At 37.2% G+C, this 17,494-nt stretch overlaps 1 protein-coding gene across 1 annotated transcript; it reads left to right on the forward strand.

Annotated features, from left to right (window-relative positions):
- Positions 1-4,179: 4,179 nt before the first annotated feature.
- On the forward strand, positions 4,180-5,288 carry LOC309810252 (putative G-protein coupled receptor 141; the record flags this gene model as incomplete). The annotated part of the gene is made up of 1 exon (XM_082632215.1): positions 4,180-5,288. The coding sequence occupies one exon, from the start codon at positions 4,180-4,182 to the stop codon at positions 5,089-5,091; it is 912 nt and encodes a 303-aa protein (XP_082488341.1). The 3' UTR covers positions 5,092-5,288.
- Positions 5,289-17,494: the final 12,206 nt, after the last annotated feature.

Here is a 17,494-nt window from a genome sequence, read left to right on the forward strand (position 1 = left end):
TGTCTTCTTTGGAGAAATGTCTATTTAGATCTTCTGCCCATTTTTTGATTGGGGTGTTTGTCTTTTTGATATTGAGCTGCATGTGCTGTTTGTATATTTTGGAGATTAATCCCTTGTGGGCCACATTGTTTACAAATATTTTCTCCCATTCTGTGGGCTGTCTTTTTGTTTTGCTTATGGTTTATAGCGTTATTTATAATAGCCCTATAAGTGGAAATAACACTATTATCCATCAACAATAGATTGGATAAATTGTGAAATATTCATACAATGACACAATATACTAAGTAAGATAAAACCATACACATGAATGAATCTTAAAGCATACTGTTGAGTGAATTAAACTAGATACACACAAAAAAACGACACTGAGTTTGCATAAAATTCAAAGTAGACAAACCTACTATGTGGTTTTAGTTGTCAGGATAGTGATTACCTTCAGTGAGGGTATGTTTATTATGTTAAAATTCATTGAAATGTATACTTATATTGGGGCACTCTACTATAAGTATGTTAGTTTTCAATAATAATATTTACATTAATTTAAATAACTTCATTAGATTCTATGAATACAAAGGAAAACTCGATTCTTCCTTGCTCAGTCTTGTTTGGAAGGCAGAACTGAATTATGGCCTGTGTGATAAGTGCCATAATAGAGCTAAGCATGGTTGGTGTATTCCAAGGGACAAAAGAGGAAGGACATCCAATCTGAATTGAGAATGCATATTAGGAAAGGATTCCTGGGAGAAATGATGCCTCAGTTGATTCTTAAAAGATCATAGGAATTAACCGGGTATATCAGGGTTGTTAATTGCAGACACTAGAACCCACTTTAGCTGGTTTAAACAGAAGGTGTTTATTAGAAGGTAACAGTTTACAGAATATCATGGAATGTCTGGGAACCAGGCTTGGCTGCTACAAAGACATGCTCCATGTAGAGAAAAATATTCAATACTACCATGGGATTAATAGGAGAAACATCACTGACTAACTATTGCTTCCTGAAATCCATGATGTATAGTTCTGGAGACCTGTGCCATTGCTGTCCCAGAGCAACCAGATATTTCTACTACTGTCTTGCTAAATGATCTAAATTCTCTACACATTGATATCCTTCACTTTGCCTCTAATTTTTGCAGTAGTGCAACAAACTAGCAGAAACTAGGTCACATACAACCACTATAACTGCAAAAAATCTGTACAGAAATTTTCTGGCAGACCAGAAAAGGTTAGAATGGATGTTGAATGAGCTAACTTATGGGATCTGCTGTAAGCTAAGTAAAGGGAATAAGAAAATAAGAAATCCAAAAGGAAGGAAGAACAGGGACTTCCCTGGTGGTCCAGTGATTCCAGTGCAGGGGGCACAGGTTTGATCCCTGGTTGGGGAAACTGGGATCCCACATGCCACATGGCACGGACAAAAAAAAAAAAAAAAAAAAGAAGGAAAAGCAGCTTTTAAGATATACTGGCATACAGCTATGTGAGTAGAACCAAATTTCTTTCTTATATCAATATGTAGAAGCTTGGGCTTAGGAGATGCACAATGTGCTTCTCCATGACTTACAATAAGGAGTGTGTGTGCATGCATGTGTGCGTGCGTGTGTCTGTGTGTGTGTGAGAGAGAGACTTTGGAGAACTTGGCAAATGATATCCAGACTGGGGCTCAGTTTCTTCATTTGAAAATCAGTATAGTGATACATATACAACACACAGGACTGCTTTGAGGGTCAAATGAGACTATGTTCAGGCAAGCATCTCATGTAGTACCTGGTACATAGAAGAGATTTAACATGAGCTTCTTATATCTGAAAGAGAGAGACCATGGCAGTTGGTGATAAGGAAGGACTTGAGACAGATGATATGCAACTGATCATATTTTCTTCTTCTTTTAGAAGCTGGTCCTTCTAGGTAAATAGCTGAAAAAATGATGAGCAGAACTTATGGTGGCACGTTCATCCTTGATTCAGATATGAACATGGTATAATTTCACATTTACCTGATGGAACTACTTTTCTACAGAGAAAAATAAAAGGCAAGTACAGAGATTACACATCACACAGAACCAGTATAACATGAGGCAAGCTTTAAGGTCGGCTGCATGGAAATTCTATTCCATATCCAGGAAAGTAGAGGCTCTCTGGGGCCAGGTTATTATTATTTTTAAATTAGTCTTATTGAGGCATAAGTTTTATGCAAGAAAATTCACCAATTTTAAGTGTACAATTCAATGAGCTTTGACAAATAACTACAATTGTAACCAACACAATATAAAACATCCCATCCTCCCATAAATTCTCCCATGCCCCTTTGAAGTTAATCCCTTCCCTTGCAACTTGGGCCCTGAGCTACACTGATCTGTCACATTAGTTGTGATTTTTTAGAAGAAGAAATCATTCAGCATGTAGTCTTTTGTGGCTGGCATCTTTTATTTAGTATAGTGTTCTCAACTTTATTATTGCCCTTCTAAAGAGCCTTTTTAGACCTATTTCCCTAATTATCTCTCTCCCTCTTATGAAATTTTAATACCACAGATATACTGTTTGTCTGTTTATGTACTATATGTATATCTGTATTTTATACAGTAAAAGTAAGATTTTGCACACCTCCAGAACAAACGTTTGCCCCCTTGGGGGACAATATTACCCTATGGAGAATACATGATTTAGTATAATGCTTTTTTGATTCATCAGTATTTTATCAGTAGTTGGTTCATTTTTATTGCTAGGTAAGTTTGATTGTATGAAGAGATATTAAAAAATGAATAAGAGGGCCTCCCTGGTGGCGCAGTGGTTGAGAGTCCGCCTGCCGATGCAGGGGATACGGGTTCGTGCCCCGGTCTGGGAGGATCCCATATGCCGCGGAGCGGCTGGGCCCGTGAGCCATGGCCGCTGGGCCTGCGCATCCGGAGCCTGTGCTCCGCAATGGGAGAGGCCACAACAGTGAGAGGCCCGCATACCGCAAAAAGAAAAAAAAAAAAAATGAATAAGAATAATTGCAAACGTGTTACAAAGTGCATAATTATGAAGTGCATAATTCAACTACTGCTCTTCCTTAAATTTGAGCCTCAGTTTCCCTGGTATCAGTAAACAGACCCCTTATCACCCCGTTGTTCAAGTAAGAAATCTGAGAGTGAATGAGACACTTCTCCCTTCATTTCCCAATATACAACTCATGTCAAATCCTGTCAATTTCATCTCTAGATTATTTCTTGAATCTGGTCTCAAGGGATCAGATTTTGCCACAACTCAGAACATTCTAAACATGCAAGAATTTTGATTTTTACCTTAGAAGAAATGGGAGGCCATTGAAGGAATTTAAATAAGAAAGTGAGGTGACCTGATTAAAGATTAATAAGTATTTAGATTAATACATCTTTATTATTTACTATATTTATTAATTAGTAAATAATAAATTAGAATGTGGATAATAATTAGAAGGGACCAAGACTGTATAGGGAAAGGATCTTTCAGGAGTCCAGAGGAAAAATGATAGTGGTTCTTATATGAATTTAAAGGTGGGGGAATGGGAGAATTAGGAGACATGCTATATTCTCAGTGGGGCCCATGATAAGAACTTAGCCAAGGTCTCACTTTTAGATGATAATATAACTGTGATGAGAAATTCAGATATACCCTCCTATTGCTTGCTGCTGCCTTGATTTAGCCAGTTTTTTAGCCAAACTCATCAGTATCCTAAAGGAATTAAGCATAAATATTCTTGGATCATTTGCTGATGAGCTGGAAGGAATTAGAGAATTATAATGATACATAAAAGAAAAAAAATATTCCGCATATTTAATGCATCCATTCAGCTTTCTGTCCATCTTAAGATTTTTTTCCCCCCAGTGGTTGCTACAGTAATAGTATCCATGTATCAGCTTCAAATGGTCTGTAATCAGTTTTATGCAAATAGTTCTGACTGTGTAGATATACAGACCTCTTGATGAGGTCTTTAACCATTAAAGGTCAAGAATCAATGACTTAACTGTGTTTTCAGTGTAGAGTACACAGAAATGCATATGACAATAATCTTCATTCTTAAGGCACATAAAGCTTACATCATGTAAACAGATAAATGACAGAGTCACATTGCCAGTGCAATGTGAACAAAATATGAACAAAATTCTGGAAGTTTGTTAGTTACACTGGTGCTTTATCTCTTCCAGGTGACTCCTGAAGTATGGCTGACCACAATAGTTCCTCCTGCAATAACCCTATAAGGTCACCCCATTTAACCAGGCTCTACTTCGTAGTGCTCTTTGGAGGGCTGGTGGGCATCATCTCCATTTTGTTCCTGCTGGTGAAAATGAACACCCGGTCTGTGACCACCACAGCAGTCATTAACCTGGTGGTGGTCCACAGTGTTTTTCTCCTGACAGTGCCTTTTCGCTTGACCTACCTCATCAAGCACACTTGGACATTTGGGTTGCCCTTCTGTAAATTTGTGAGCGCCATGCTGCACATCCACATGTACCTCACATTCCTGTTCTACGTTGTGATCCTAGTCATCAGGTACCTCATCTTCTTCAAGCACAAGGACAAAGTGGAATTCTACAGAAAACTGCATGCTGTGGCTGCCAGTACTGCCCTGTGGCTACTGGTGATTATCATTGTGGTGCCCCTGGTTGTTTCTCAGTATGGAATTCATGAGGGTTATGACAAACACCACTGTTTTAAATTCCACAAAGAACTTGCTCACGCATATGTGCAAGTCATCAACTATTTGATAGCCATTATTGTCATAGTTATTGCAGTGATTCTCTTGGTCCTCCAGAGCATCATCATTGTGTTGATGGTGCGGACTCTACACCACTCCTTACTATCCCATCAGGAGTTCTGGGCCCAGTTGAAAAACCTGTTTTTTATAGGGGTCATTCTTATTTGCTTCCTTCCCTACCAGTTCTTTAGGATCTATTACTTGTACACTGTGGCACATTCAAGTGACTGTAATGACAATGTTGCATTTTATAATGAAATCTTCTTGAGTGTAACAGCGATTAGCTGCTTTGATTTGCTGCTCTTTGTTCTTGGGGGAAGCCATTGGTTTAAGCAAAAGATAATTGACCTATGGAATTGCCTTTTGTGTCGTTAACCACAAAGTATAGTATTCAGAATTACTTCCTTAATGTTGAGAGTGAAAACAGGAATGGTTATTATTATTATTATTATTTTTGCCGTACGCGGGCCTCTCACTGTTGTGGCCTCTCCCGTTGTGGAGCACAGGCTCCGGACGCGCAGGCTCAGCGGCCATGGCTCACAGGCCCAGCCGCTCTGCGGCATGTGGGATCTTCCCGAACCGGGGCATGAACCCATGTCCCCTGCATCGGCAGGCGGACTCTCAACCACTGTGCCACCAGGGAAGCCCAGGAATGGTTATTTCATTACTTGATTAAAACCACATCTTAATACAGCCAAATAAAAGGACTATAAAATGTCAGAGCCTTCATTTCAGCCCTTATTTAATTCCTACCATCTCTGAATGATACATATACAAAGACTAGTAAAGTTCAATTTACCTGGTGTTGCAATACTGCATTATTTTCCAATATAAAATATCTACTTGGCCCATCCAGGTACCATGGTCTAATGGTTTCTGAGTTTTACTAGCTTATTTTAGTTTCCTCAGTTTGAAACATGGTCTTTTCTTAGGCTTTGGACTGGACTCAGCCCTCTAGTTCTTTTCATTCCACTTAACCTTAGGTAAATTAATCCTGGTCATGGTCACTTCAAAGACACAAACTCTATTTGGCTAACCAGATGAGATGACTATTCAACTCACACCCTCACAAAAAACAGATAAGGGGGGAGAGTAGTAAAAAACTTTTTTAGATTACCATACTTTGGTGGGAAGTCACTTATCTAGACATCAAGAGAAACAGATCTCTTTGTGGCCTTCTGCTATAATAATTTTCTAGATTTGTCCTTTGAAAGGTCAGGTTTAAGGACATGGGATCAACTCCCTCAATATCTCCAAAAATCATTTAAAAGCTTACTGAGTATATCTAAATAATGGTGAAACTGTAACTTAGACAATATTCCTGACCAATATGCTGCTAGGCATTAAAATGAGTTCCCAAGGGAAGTTATTTAATTTTCCCCCTTTCTGTTTTTTGAAGGATTTCTAGATATCCTGGGCCACAATTTAGATTTCCTTTGCTGACAAAGTTATACTGAAATCTTAGAGTCCCCTCCCACCCTTAAAGTTATGTGTCTTCAATTAATTAAAAACAATATTCTAAAAAAAAAAAGAACTCTTGAGAAATATATAGGAAAACCATTAATTTAGGCTATGAGATTGGGCTGCTAAATTGAAACATAGGCTTATGGATTTTTTTCCCTTGTGCCCATATTTCTACTATTTCCCTCAAAGTTTCACAATCTTGAAACTTTCCAAAGAACTGATCCAGTTTCATATTTGAGCCTTCAGAACCTGAAGCAATTCATGGTAGGAAGAGAAGAACGGAATGAATTAAGGTAACTTTTTTCTTTCCCCAGCAAGATAAATGTTCAGGATTTAAAGATTTTTCTTTATTTTTTATACTCTATGCATCCACAAATTCATCAGATGAATAAGAAATACCCCTGGAGGTTTTATGATCACTAAAATTGCTGAGTCATAGAAATTAATTTTGAGGAAGAAAAAGCAAAAACATACATACATGACTTATCCAAATTTTTTCCTGCTTTAAACTTTCACTTATTCATCTTGCTTTCTTTTTAAGTTATAGTTATAGTTTTTAAATTTCTTATTTGTCTTCTTTTCCCATCTTTTCTTAGTTTTTTCCTTCTCATTTGACCCATAATATTTGTAAGAAAATTTCTAAGACCCAAAAAAGTTGTGAGAAAATTTGTTACACCCATAAAATGTGGAAGAAAATAATTATAGTAAAATATTTTTAAAATTTAAAAATTATTTATGAGAATTACATCATTTCTCTTCTTATATATCCATATCTTTTTTTTTTTTTTTTTTTTTTTCCCTTTTTGCGGTATGCGGGCCTCTCACTGTTGTGGCCTCTCCCGTTGCGGAGCACAGGCTCCGGATGCGCAGGCCCAGCGGCCATGGCTCACGGGCCCAGCCGCTCTGCGGCATATGGGATCCTCCCAGACCGGGGCACGAACCCGTATCCCCTGCATCGGCAGGCGGACTCTCAACCACTGCGCCACCAGGGAGGCCCTATATCCATATCTTACTGTCATAATATCTGTTAGCTTGTAGATTGTATTACTCTTCCAGACTTTAAATTATGTTGAGGTCTGGCAATTATGCTTTTCTCTGTATTATCAGATATTATAATAAAGGGCCTATTTTTGTAGACCTATAAGAATTACTATCCCAAATACAGAAATGCAATATATAAAATATCTTATTCATTAATATTTACAGAATAAACAAAAAATTTCAATTTGCCAGTTTTTTGTCTCTATTTGCTTTACAAGTGAATCTCATGAAGGAGTGGGGATGACACTGGCCTCTCAGGCCACTTTGGATATCACTATTATAAGAGAGTACCACTGGCATTTGATGGCTGGGGTCAGAGGCTAGACACCCTGCCTTGCACACAATTCAAAATTATCAGGTCTTGCTCTGTTTTTGAATGTTCTTCCAGACATTTGTGAATTGAAACATATGCTCATAATAATCAGAGCAGTTAGTTAGGTTTTATTCAGTTTTCATAAACACATAGTATTTTCTTGGTATGGTTTTAATTTTCTGAAATTTCCAGAAATGTAGCTATCATAGATATTGAGGAAAGATTTTACTCTGTTTTCCTCAGAACTTTAACAAGAATTGTTCATTCCTTTGGAAAATCACATTTTCAATGGCAATATCATCTGCGACATTAACAAACAACACAACACACCTGTAAACAATATTTGTAGTTGTTGTATTCAGGTTGATATTAGATATAGGTGCCAACATCAGACTGCCTCATTTTGTCTCCTTTTGTGATCATGTCTGAGCATTTACACAGAAATACATATATTTTATTATAAGTAACTTTCTCTTTCACTACTCATTTATATTACAGTTAGAACATTACATGTATGGAAGGGTTGTATTATCTATGAATTTTATTTTAGAATGGTAAAAATGTTGCCAAATATTTGCAATAAAAAATAAGGCATTGGGTCTGCAAGGATTGAGAACCACTGAGCTACCACAAACAGGGTCAGTTTAAAAGGGAGAATTGCCAGTTACGACATTATGGACTGGAAAAATATTCCTATATTTTGGGAATACTTAACCTCAGTGTGATTCAATTATGAATTATTTCTTTCATTACTGTAGTGATTAGAAGAATAAATGCAACTTTTAGGAAAATACAAAAAGAATATGTATTTTTCCTTTTTGATAAGACAAAGGTATTTCCCTGAGCCTCACAACTCCCAGGTTGGCTCTTGGTCAATATCTACCAGATTTTGAACCCACAGATAATGGCAATTTTTTTTTAATGAAATGAGCTTTGTATGAAATGATTCAAGAAGTGTTGAAAATCCCCAAATCTTCCTCAAATCCTTCTTAATGGGACCGCCATTAAAACTGCATTCCTAGGTTAATATGGCACTTCTTCTGAAGGAGAGCAGCAGTTCAATCCACTCCAGTCATTAGCTCTTGAACATGAAGACAATGAGGTGAACCTTTGTGAAACTGCCATTTCTTAGATTTGGTAGATTTTGCCCACTTAACCTCTAATAAGATAAGGCATAGGCCAAGGACTCTCATACCTATTGGGGCTGATAAGAACAAGGAAACTCTCCTTGTAATAGGGGCTGACTAAAACATGTTGAAAATAGTTGGTAACAAAAACCCTATGGTAAAGGGGCATAGTAATGGTGGATTTACTTGAATAATGCTGAGAAATCTCAGGAGGCCAAAGGGCATCTATAGATATCAGAAACCAGGCATCAGCCAGGGAACCTGATTTTGGTCTTGGGCATGGCTGAGCCCTATTTCTGTGATAGAACGAGAATGCTAGGCATTTACCAAGACAAAACTCAGAAAAATGAGCAAGTTCTATTTCCTGAAGGGATACACACGTGGACTGGAACTTCCAGAGACAGGAGCTGGGCCCCAATGTCAAAATGTACCTGATGGAGGCTTCAATATGAGACATATTGTAAAAGCTATAGCAATCAAAACAACATAATGTCAGCATAAAAACGGATACATAGATCAATGGAAGAGAATAAAGAGCCCCCAAATAAACAAATGCATATAAATTAGTTTATGACTAGGTGTCAAGAATATACAATGGGGAAAGAATAGTCTCCTCAATAAATGGTGTTGGGAAAACTGGACAATCACATGCAGAAGAATGAGATGGGACCCCTATCTTGTACCATATGTAAAAACCAACACAAAATGAATTAAAAACAGATTCAAGATCTGAAACTGTAAAACTCCTAGAGGAAAATATAGGGAGCAAGATCCTTGACAGTTGTCTTGGCAAAGCTTTTTGGATTTGACACCAAAAGCAAAGGCGACAAAAGCAAAAATAAACAAGTGAGACTTCATCAAAACTTAAAAGCTTCTGTACCGAGAACGAAACCAGCAACAAAATGAAAACTTACAGAATGGAGAAAATATTTGCAAATCATATATCTAGTAAGGGGTTAATATCCAAAATATACAAAGTACTCACACAGGTCAATAGCAAAACCCACAATGATTCAATTAAAAAATGAGCAGAGGAACTGAATAGACATTTTTCCAAAGGAGACATACAAATGGCTATCAGGTCGATGAAAAAATTCTCAGCATCATTAATTACCAGGGAAATGCAACCAAAACCACAATGAAATATTAACTCACACTGTTAGAATGGCTATCATCAAAAAAATAATAACAAATGTTGTTAAGGATGTGGAGAAAATAGAACCTCGTGCCCTGTCAATGGGAATGTAAAGTGGTACACCCACTATGGAAAACAGTATGAAGTTTCCTTCAAAATTAAAAATAGAACTATCATATTATGCAGCAATCCAATTTCTGGATTTCAATAGCTAAAGAGGGGATTCCCTGGTGGCACAGTGGTTGAGAGTCCACCTGCCGATGCAGGGGACACGGGTTTGTGCAGTCTGGGAAGATCCCACATGCCACGGAGCGGCTGGGCCCATGAGCCATGGCCGCTGAGCCTGCGCGTCCGGAGCCTGTGCTCCACAACAGGAGAGGCCACACCAGTGAGAGGCCCGTGTACCGCAAAAAAAAAAAAAAAAGCTAAAGAAATTGAAAACAAGATATCAAAGAGATATCTATACTCTCATGTTTATTGCTGCATTGTTCAACAATAGCCAAGATATGAAACCTAAGTGTCCACCAACATATGAATGGATAAAGATATATCATATATATATATATATATATAATTCCATATATGGTATGTGGAATCTAAAAAAAAAAACCACAGTTATAGTTGTAGAGAGTAGAAGGATAGTTACCAGGGGCTGGGATGGTGGGGGAATTGGAGAGATGTTGGTCAAAGGGTACACATTTACAGTTATGTGAGTATGAATAAGTTTAAAGACCCAATGTACAGGCATGATGACTATACTTAATACTGTACTGGGGACTTCCCTGGTAGTGCAGTGGGTAAGAATCTGCCTGTCAATGCAGGGTACACGGGTTCAAGCCCTGGTCCAGGAAGATTCTACATACTGCGGAGCAACTAAGCCTGTGCGCCACAACTACTGAGCCTGCATTCTAGAGCTCACGAACCACAACTACTGAGCCCATGTGCCACAACTACTGAAGCCTGCACGCCTAGAGCCTGTGCTCTGCAACAAGAAGCCACCAGAATAAGAAGCCCGTGCACCGCAACAAAGAGTAGCCCCTGCTCGCCGCAACTAGAGAAAGCCTGAGCACAGCAATGAAGACCCAACGCAGCCAAAAATAACTTAAACTAAAAAAAATATACTGTATTGAACCGAGGAAATATGCTGAGTATAAATTTCAGGAGCACTTGTCACAAACTAAACATGGTAACTATGTAAAGAAAGAATATATTAACTGACTTGACCGTAGTAATCATTTCACTATGTATGTGTATTGGGTTGGCCATAAGGTTCATTTGTTTTTTTCCATAAGATGGCTCTAGTAGCTCTTAGTTGTCTTTAACTTCATTTGAAACATTTTTGCTAGATTATATGTGACAGCGTCATATCCGTGTGCATTTAAAAAAAGACTTACCAAAATTGGTGAATTTTTGTGTAGGCATTTTAATATTGAAGATGGAAGAAAAAAAGCAAAATTTTCAGCATATTATGCTTTATTATTTCAAGAAAGGTAAAAACACAACTGAAACATAAAGAAAGATTTGTGCAGTGTATGGAGAAAGTGCTGTGACTGATCAAATGTGTCAAAAGTGGTTTGCGAAATTCCCGTGCTGGATGGAGATTTCTCACTGGACAATGCTCCATGGTCGGGTAGATCAGTTAAAGTTGATAGTGATTAAATCAAAACAATAATTGAGAACAATCAACAATATACCACGCAGGAGATAGCTGACATACTCATAATATCCAAACCAAGTGTTGAAAATCATTTGCATCAGCTTGGTTATAAGAATTGATTTGATGTTTGGGTTCCACATAAGTTGAGCGGACAAAACCTTCTTGACCATATTTCCACATGCAATTCTCTACTGAAATGTAATGAAAACGTTCCATTTTTAAAACAAATTGTGACGGGTGATGAAAAGTAGATACTCTACAACAATGTGGAACGGAAGAGATCGTGGGGCAAGCGAAATGAACCACCACCAACCACACCAAAGGCCCATCTTCATGCAAAGGTGATGTTGTGTATATGGTGGGATTGGAAGGGAGTCCACTATTATGAGCTCCTTCTGGAAAACTAAACTTTTAATTCCAACAAGTACTGCTCCCAATTAGACCAACTGAAAGCAGCACTCGATGAAAAGCATCCAGAATTAGTCAACAGAAAATGCATAACCTTCCATCAGGATAACTCAAGACTGCATATTTCTTTGACAACTAGGCAAGATCTGTTACAGCTTGGCTGGGAAGTTCTGATTCATCCACCATATTCACCAGACATTGCACCTTTGGATTTCCATTTATTTCGGTCTTTACAAAATTCTCTTAATGGAAAAACATTTCAATTCCCCGGAAGACTGTAAAAGACACCTGGAACAGTTCTTTGCTCAAAAAGATAAAAAATTTTCGGAAGATGGAATTGTGAAGTTGCCTGAAAAATGGCAGAAGGTAGTGAAACAAAAGGGTGAATACGTTGTTCAATAAAGTTCTCGGTGAAAATGAAAAATTTGTCTTTTATTTTTACTTAAAAAACGAAGGCACTTTTTGGCCAACCCAATATATCAAATTGCATGTTATATACCTTAAATATATTTAACTTTTATTTAAAAAATATTTTAACTATAGCTTCTAACTTCTGCCATATTGAAAATACTATCAACACAAAAGTTTTGAAAAGGAAAAGGCAAATGTGTTCTTTATTTTAACACTAGATGGCAGCCCAAAGTAACAATTGTACCTGTTTTCAAAGCTTGTTACTTGAGTTTTAAGCTTAATTTATTTAAAAAAGGGGGTGGGACAGAGAAAAAAAGAAAATGAAATAATAATAACAATTATATTGTTTTCAAAACTCTGCAATAGATTCTCAGGGTTTTGTTTTTCCTAAAAAGGGATATTTCATAGTAACTCTTCCTGTGTGAAGTTGATTGAGAAGATATTGTTAAAATATAACTCTTTAGTTATAAGGGCAAAAATAATTCTGAAAGCAAATATTTTGGCTTAGGTCATATTTAGAGATTTTCATGCTTTATTTCAATAACAGTAGCTGAAACCAATTTTTGAACCCAAATTATGTTGATTCTTGCAAATAATTTATAGAGAACACAGTTGTTTTTGTAGAGAATTAAGATTTAGATGACCTATTATTATTATTTCTTAATGTCTGAAATTTGCATAACATTTGAATGCCTTTAACACAGGATTTCAGGAGACTTCTCTACATCTTTTTTTTTTGCCATTGGAATTTTTATTATTTTAATTTGACTTATATGAGTAAATAAGGCAAAAATTTTTGGAAGCCTTCAATAATCTCACTTTTCCACTTTATGATCTATCTGTACACTGAGGCTCAGTGATTCCTCCATCAAGGCTGATTCCCATGAATGCCCAACAGAAAGAAAAAAGAATAGAAAGGAGAAGTAGATACATCAAATTTTGCTTAGGTCTGCTGGCAAATTTCCATGATGTCAGCCCAGTTTTCTTTTTGTTCCAAAGCAGAGGCTCACGGGCTTCCTTCTGTCTCTCTTTTTTTCTTTTTCTTTTTTTTTTTGCTTTATAACAAATTTAATCAGTTATACATATACATATGTTCCCATATCCCCTCCCTCCTGCGTCTCCCTCCCAACCTCCCTATCCCACCCCTCCAGGCGGTCACAAAGCACCGAGCTGATCTCCCTGTGCTATGCGGCTGCTTCCCACTAGCTATCTACCTTACGTTTGGTAGTGTATATATGTCCATGCTGCTCTTTCACTTTGTCACAGCTTACTCTTCGCCCTCCCCATATCCTCAAGTCCATTCTCTAGTACGTCTGTGTCTTTATTCCTGTCTTACCCCTATGTTCTTCATGACATTTTTTCCCTTAAATTCCATATATATGTGTCAGCATACAGTATTTGTCTTTCTCTTTCTGACTTACTTCACTCTGTATGACAGGCTCTAGGTCCATCCACCTCATTACAAATAGCTCAATTTCGTTTCTTTTTATGGCTGAGTAATATTCCATTGTATATATGTGCCACATCTTCTTTACCCATTCATCCGATGATGGACACTTAGGTTGTTTCCATCTCCGGGCTATTGTAAATAGGGCTGCTATGAACATTTTGGTACATGTCTCTTTTTGAATTATGGTTTTCTCAGGGTATATGCCCAGTACTGGGATTGCTGGGTCATATGGTAGTTCTATTTGTAGTTTTTTAAGGAACCTCCATACCGTACTCCATAGTGGCTGTACCAATTCACATTCCCACCAGCAGTGCAAGAGTGTTCCCTTTTTTCCACACCCTCTCCAGCATTTATTGTTTGTAGATTTTTTGATGATGGCCATTCTGACTGGTGTGAGATGATATCTCATTGTAGTTTTGATTTGCATTTCTCTAATGAGTAAAGATGTTGAGCATCCTTTCATGTGTTTGTTGGCAGTCTGTATATCTTCTGTGGAGAAATGTCTATTTAGGTCTTCTGCCCATTTTTGGATTGGGTTGTTTGTTTTTTTGTTATTGAGCTGCATGTGCTGCTTATAAATTTTGGAGATTAATCCTTTGTCATTGCTTCATTTGCAAATATTTTCTCCCATTCTGAGGGTTGTCTTTTGGTCTTGTTTATGGTTTCCTTTGCTGTGCAAAAGCTTTGAAGTTTCATTAGGTCCCATGTGTTTATTTTTGTCTTTATTTCCATTTCTCAAGGAGGTGAGTCAAAAAGGATCTTGCTGTGATTTATGTCATAGAGTGTTCTGCCTATGTTTTCCTCTAAGAGTTTGATAGTGTCTGCCCTTACATTTAGGTCTTTAATCCATTTTGAGCTTATTTTTGTGTATGGTGTTAGGGAGTGATCTAATCTCATAGGTTTACATGTCCCTATCCAGTTTTCCCAGTACCACTTATTGAAGAGACTGTCCTTTCTCCACTGTACATTCCTGCCTCCTTTATCAAAGATAAGGTGACCATATGTCCGTGGGTTTATCTCTGGGCTTTCTATCCGGTTCCATTGATCTATCTTTCTGTTTTTGTGCCAGTACCATACTGTCTTGATTACTGTAGCCTTGTAGTATAGTCTGAAGTCAGGGAGCCTGATTCCTCCAGCTCCATTTTTCGTTCTCAAGATTGCTTTGGCTATTCGGGGTCCTTTGTGTTTCCATACAAATTGTGAAATGTTTTGTTCTAGTTCTGTGAAAAATGCCAGTGGTAGCTTGATAGGGATTGCATTGAATCTGTAGATTGCTTTGGGTAGTAGAGTCATTTTCACAATGTTGATTCTTCCAATCCAAGAACATGGTACATCTCTCCATCTATTTGTATCATCTTTAATTTCTTTCATCAGTGTCTTATAATTTTCTGCATACAGGTCTTTTGTCTCCTTAGGTAGGTTTATTCCTAGATGTTTTATTCTTTTTGTTGCAATGGTAAATGGGAGTGTTTCCTTGATTTCACTTTCAGATTTTTCATCATTAGTATATAGGAATGCCAGAGATTTCTGTGCATTAATTTTGTATCCTGCAACATTACCAAATTCATTGATTAGCTCTAGTAGTTTTCTGGTGGCATCTTTAGGATTCTATATGTATAGTATCATGTCATCTGCAAACAGTGACAGCTTTACTTCTTCTCTACCGATTTGCATTCCTTTTATTTCCTTTTCTTCTCTGATGGCTGTGGCTAAAACTTCCAAAACTATGTTGAATAAGAGTGGTGAGAGTGGGCAACCTTGTCTTGTTCCTGATCTTAGTGGAAATGGTTTCAGTTTTTCACCATTGAGGACGATGCTGGCTGTGGGTTTGTCGTATATGGCCTTTATTATGTTGAGGAAAGTTCCCTCTATGCCTACTTTCTGCAGGGTTTTTATCATAAATGGGTGTTGAATTTTGTCGAAAGCTTTCTCTGCATCTATTGAGATGATCATATGGTTTTTCTCCTTCAATTTGTTAATATGGTGTATCACGTTGATTGATTTGCGTATATTGAAGAATCCTTGCATTCCTGGAATAAACCCCACTTGATCATGGTGTATGATCCTTTTAATGTGCTGTTGGATTCTGTTTGCTAGTATTTTGTTGAGGATTTTTGCATCTATGTTCATCAGTGATATTGGCCTGTAGTTTTCTTTCTTTGTGACATCCTTGTCTGGTTTTGGTATCAAGGTGATGGTGGCCTCGTAGAATGAGTTTGGGAGTGTTTCTTCCTCTGCTATATTTTGGAAGAGTTTGAGAAGGATAGGTGTTAGCTCTTCTCTAAATGCTTGATAGAATTCACCTGTGAAGCCATCTGGCCCTGCCTGGGCTTTTGTTTGTTGGAAGATTTTTTATCACAGTTTCAATTTCAGTGCTTGTGATTGGTCTGTTCATATTTTCTATTTCTTCCTGATTCAGTCTTGGCAGGTTGTGCATTGCTAAGAATTTGTCCATTTCTTCCAGGTTGTCCATTTTATTGGCATAGAGTTGCTTGTAGTAATCTCTCATGATCTTTTGTATTTCTGCAGTGTCAGTTGTTACTTCTCCTTTTTCATTTCTAATTCTATTGATTTGAGTCTTCTTCCCTTTTCTCTTGATGAGTCTGGCTAATGGTTTATCAATTTTATCTTCTCAAAGAACCAGCTTTTAGTTTTATTGAACTTTGCTATCATTTCCTTCATTTCTTTTTCATTTATTTCTGATCTGATTTTTATGATTTCTTTCCTTCTGCTAACTTTGGGATGTTTTTGTTCTTCTTTCTCTAATTGCTTTAGGTGCAAGGTTAGGTTGTTTATTCGAGTGTTTCCTGTTTCTTAAGGTGGGATTGTATTGCTATAAACTTCCCTCTTAGAACTGCTTTTGCTGCATCCCATAGGTTTTGGGTCGTCGTGTCTCCATTGTCATTTGTTTCTAGGTATTTTTTAATTTCCTATTTGATTTCTTCAGTGATCACTTCGTTATTAAGTAGTGTATTGTTTAGCCTCCATGTGTTTGTATTTTTTACAGCTCTCTTCCTGTAATTGATATCTAGTCTCATAGCATTGTGGTCGGAAAAGATACTTGATACAATTTCAATTTTCTTAAATTTAGCAAGGCTTGATTTGTGACCCAAGATATGATCTATCCTGGAGAATGTTCCATGAGCACTTGAGAAAAATGTGTATTCTGTTGTTTTTGGATGGAATGTCCGATAAATATCAATTAAGTCCATCTTGTTTAATGTATCATTTAAAGCTTGTGTTCCCTTATTTATTTTCATTTTGGATGATCTGTCCATTGGTGAAAGTGGGGTGTTAAAGTCCCCTACTATGAGTGTGTTACTGTCGATTTCTCCTTTTATGGCTGTTAGTATTTGCCTTATGTATTGAGGTGCTCCTATGTTGGGTGCATAAATATTTACAATTGTTATATCTTCTTCTTGGATCGATCCCTTGATCATTATGTAGTGTCCTTCTTTGTCTCTTCTAGTAGTCTTTATTTTAAAGTCTGTTTTGTCTGATATGAGAATTGCTACTCCAGCTTTCTTTTGGTTTCCATTTGCATGGAATATCTTTTTCCATCCCCTTACTTTCAGTCTGTATGTGTCTCTAGGTCTGAAGTGGGTCTCTTGTAGACAACATATATATGGGTCTTGTTTTTGTATCCATTCAGCCAATCTGTGTCTTTGGTTGGAGCATTTAGTCCATTTACATTTAAGGTAATTATCGATATGTATGTTCCTATTCCCATTTTCTTAATTGTTTTGGGTTTGTTATTGTAGGTCTTTTCCTT

This window comes from Mesoplodon mirus, assembly GCF_964341445.2.
Source record: "Mesoplodon mirus genome assembly, chromosome: 9".
In the NCBI taxonomy this organism is placed as follows: Eukaryota; Metazoa; Chordata; class Mammalia; order Artiodactyla; family Ziphiidae; genus Mesoplodon; species Mesoplodon mirus.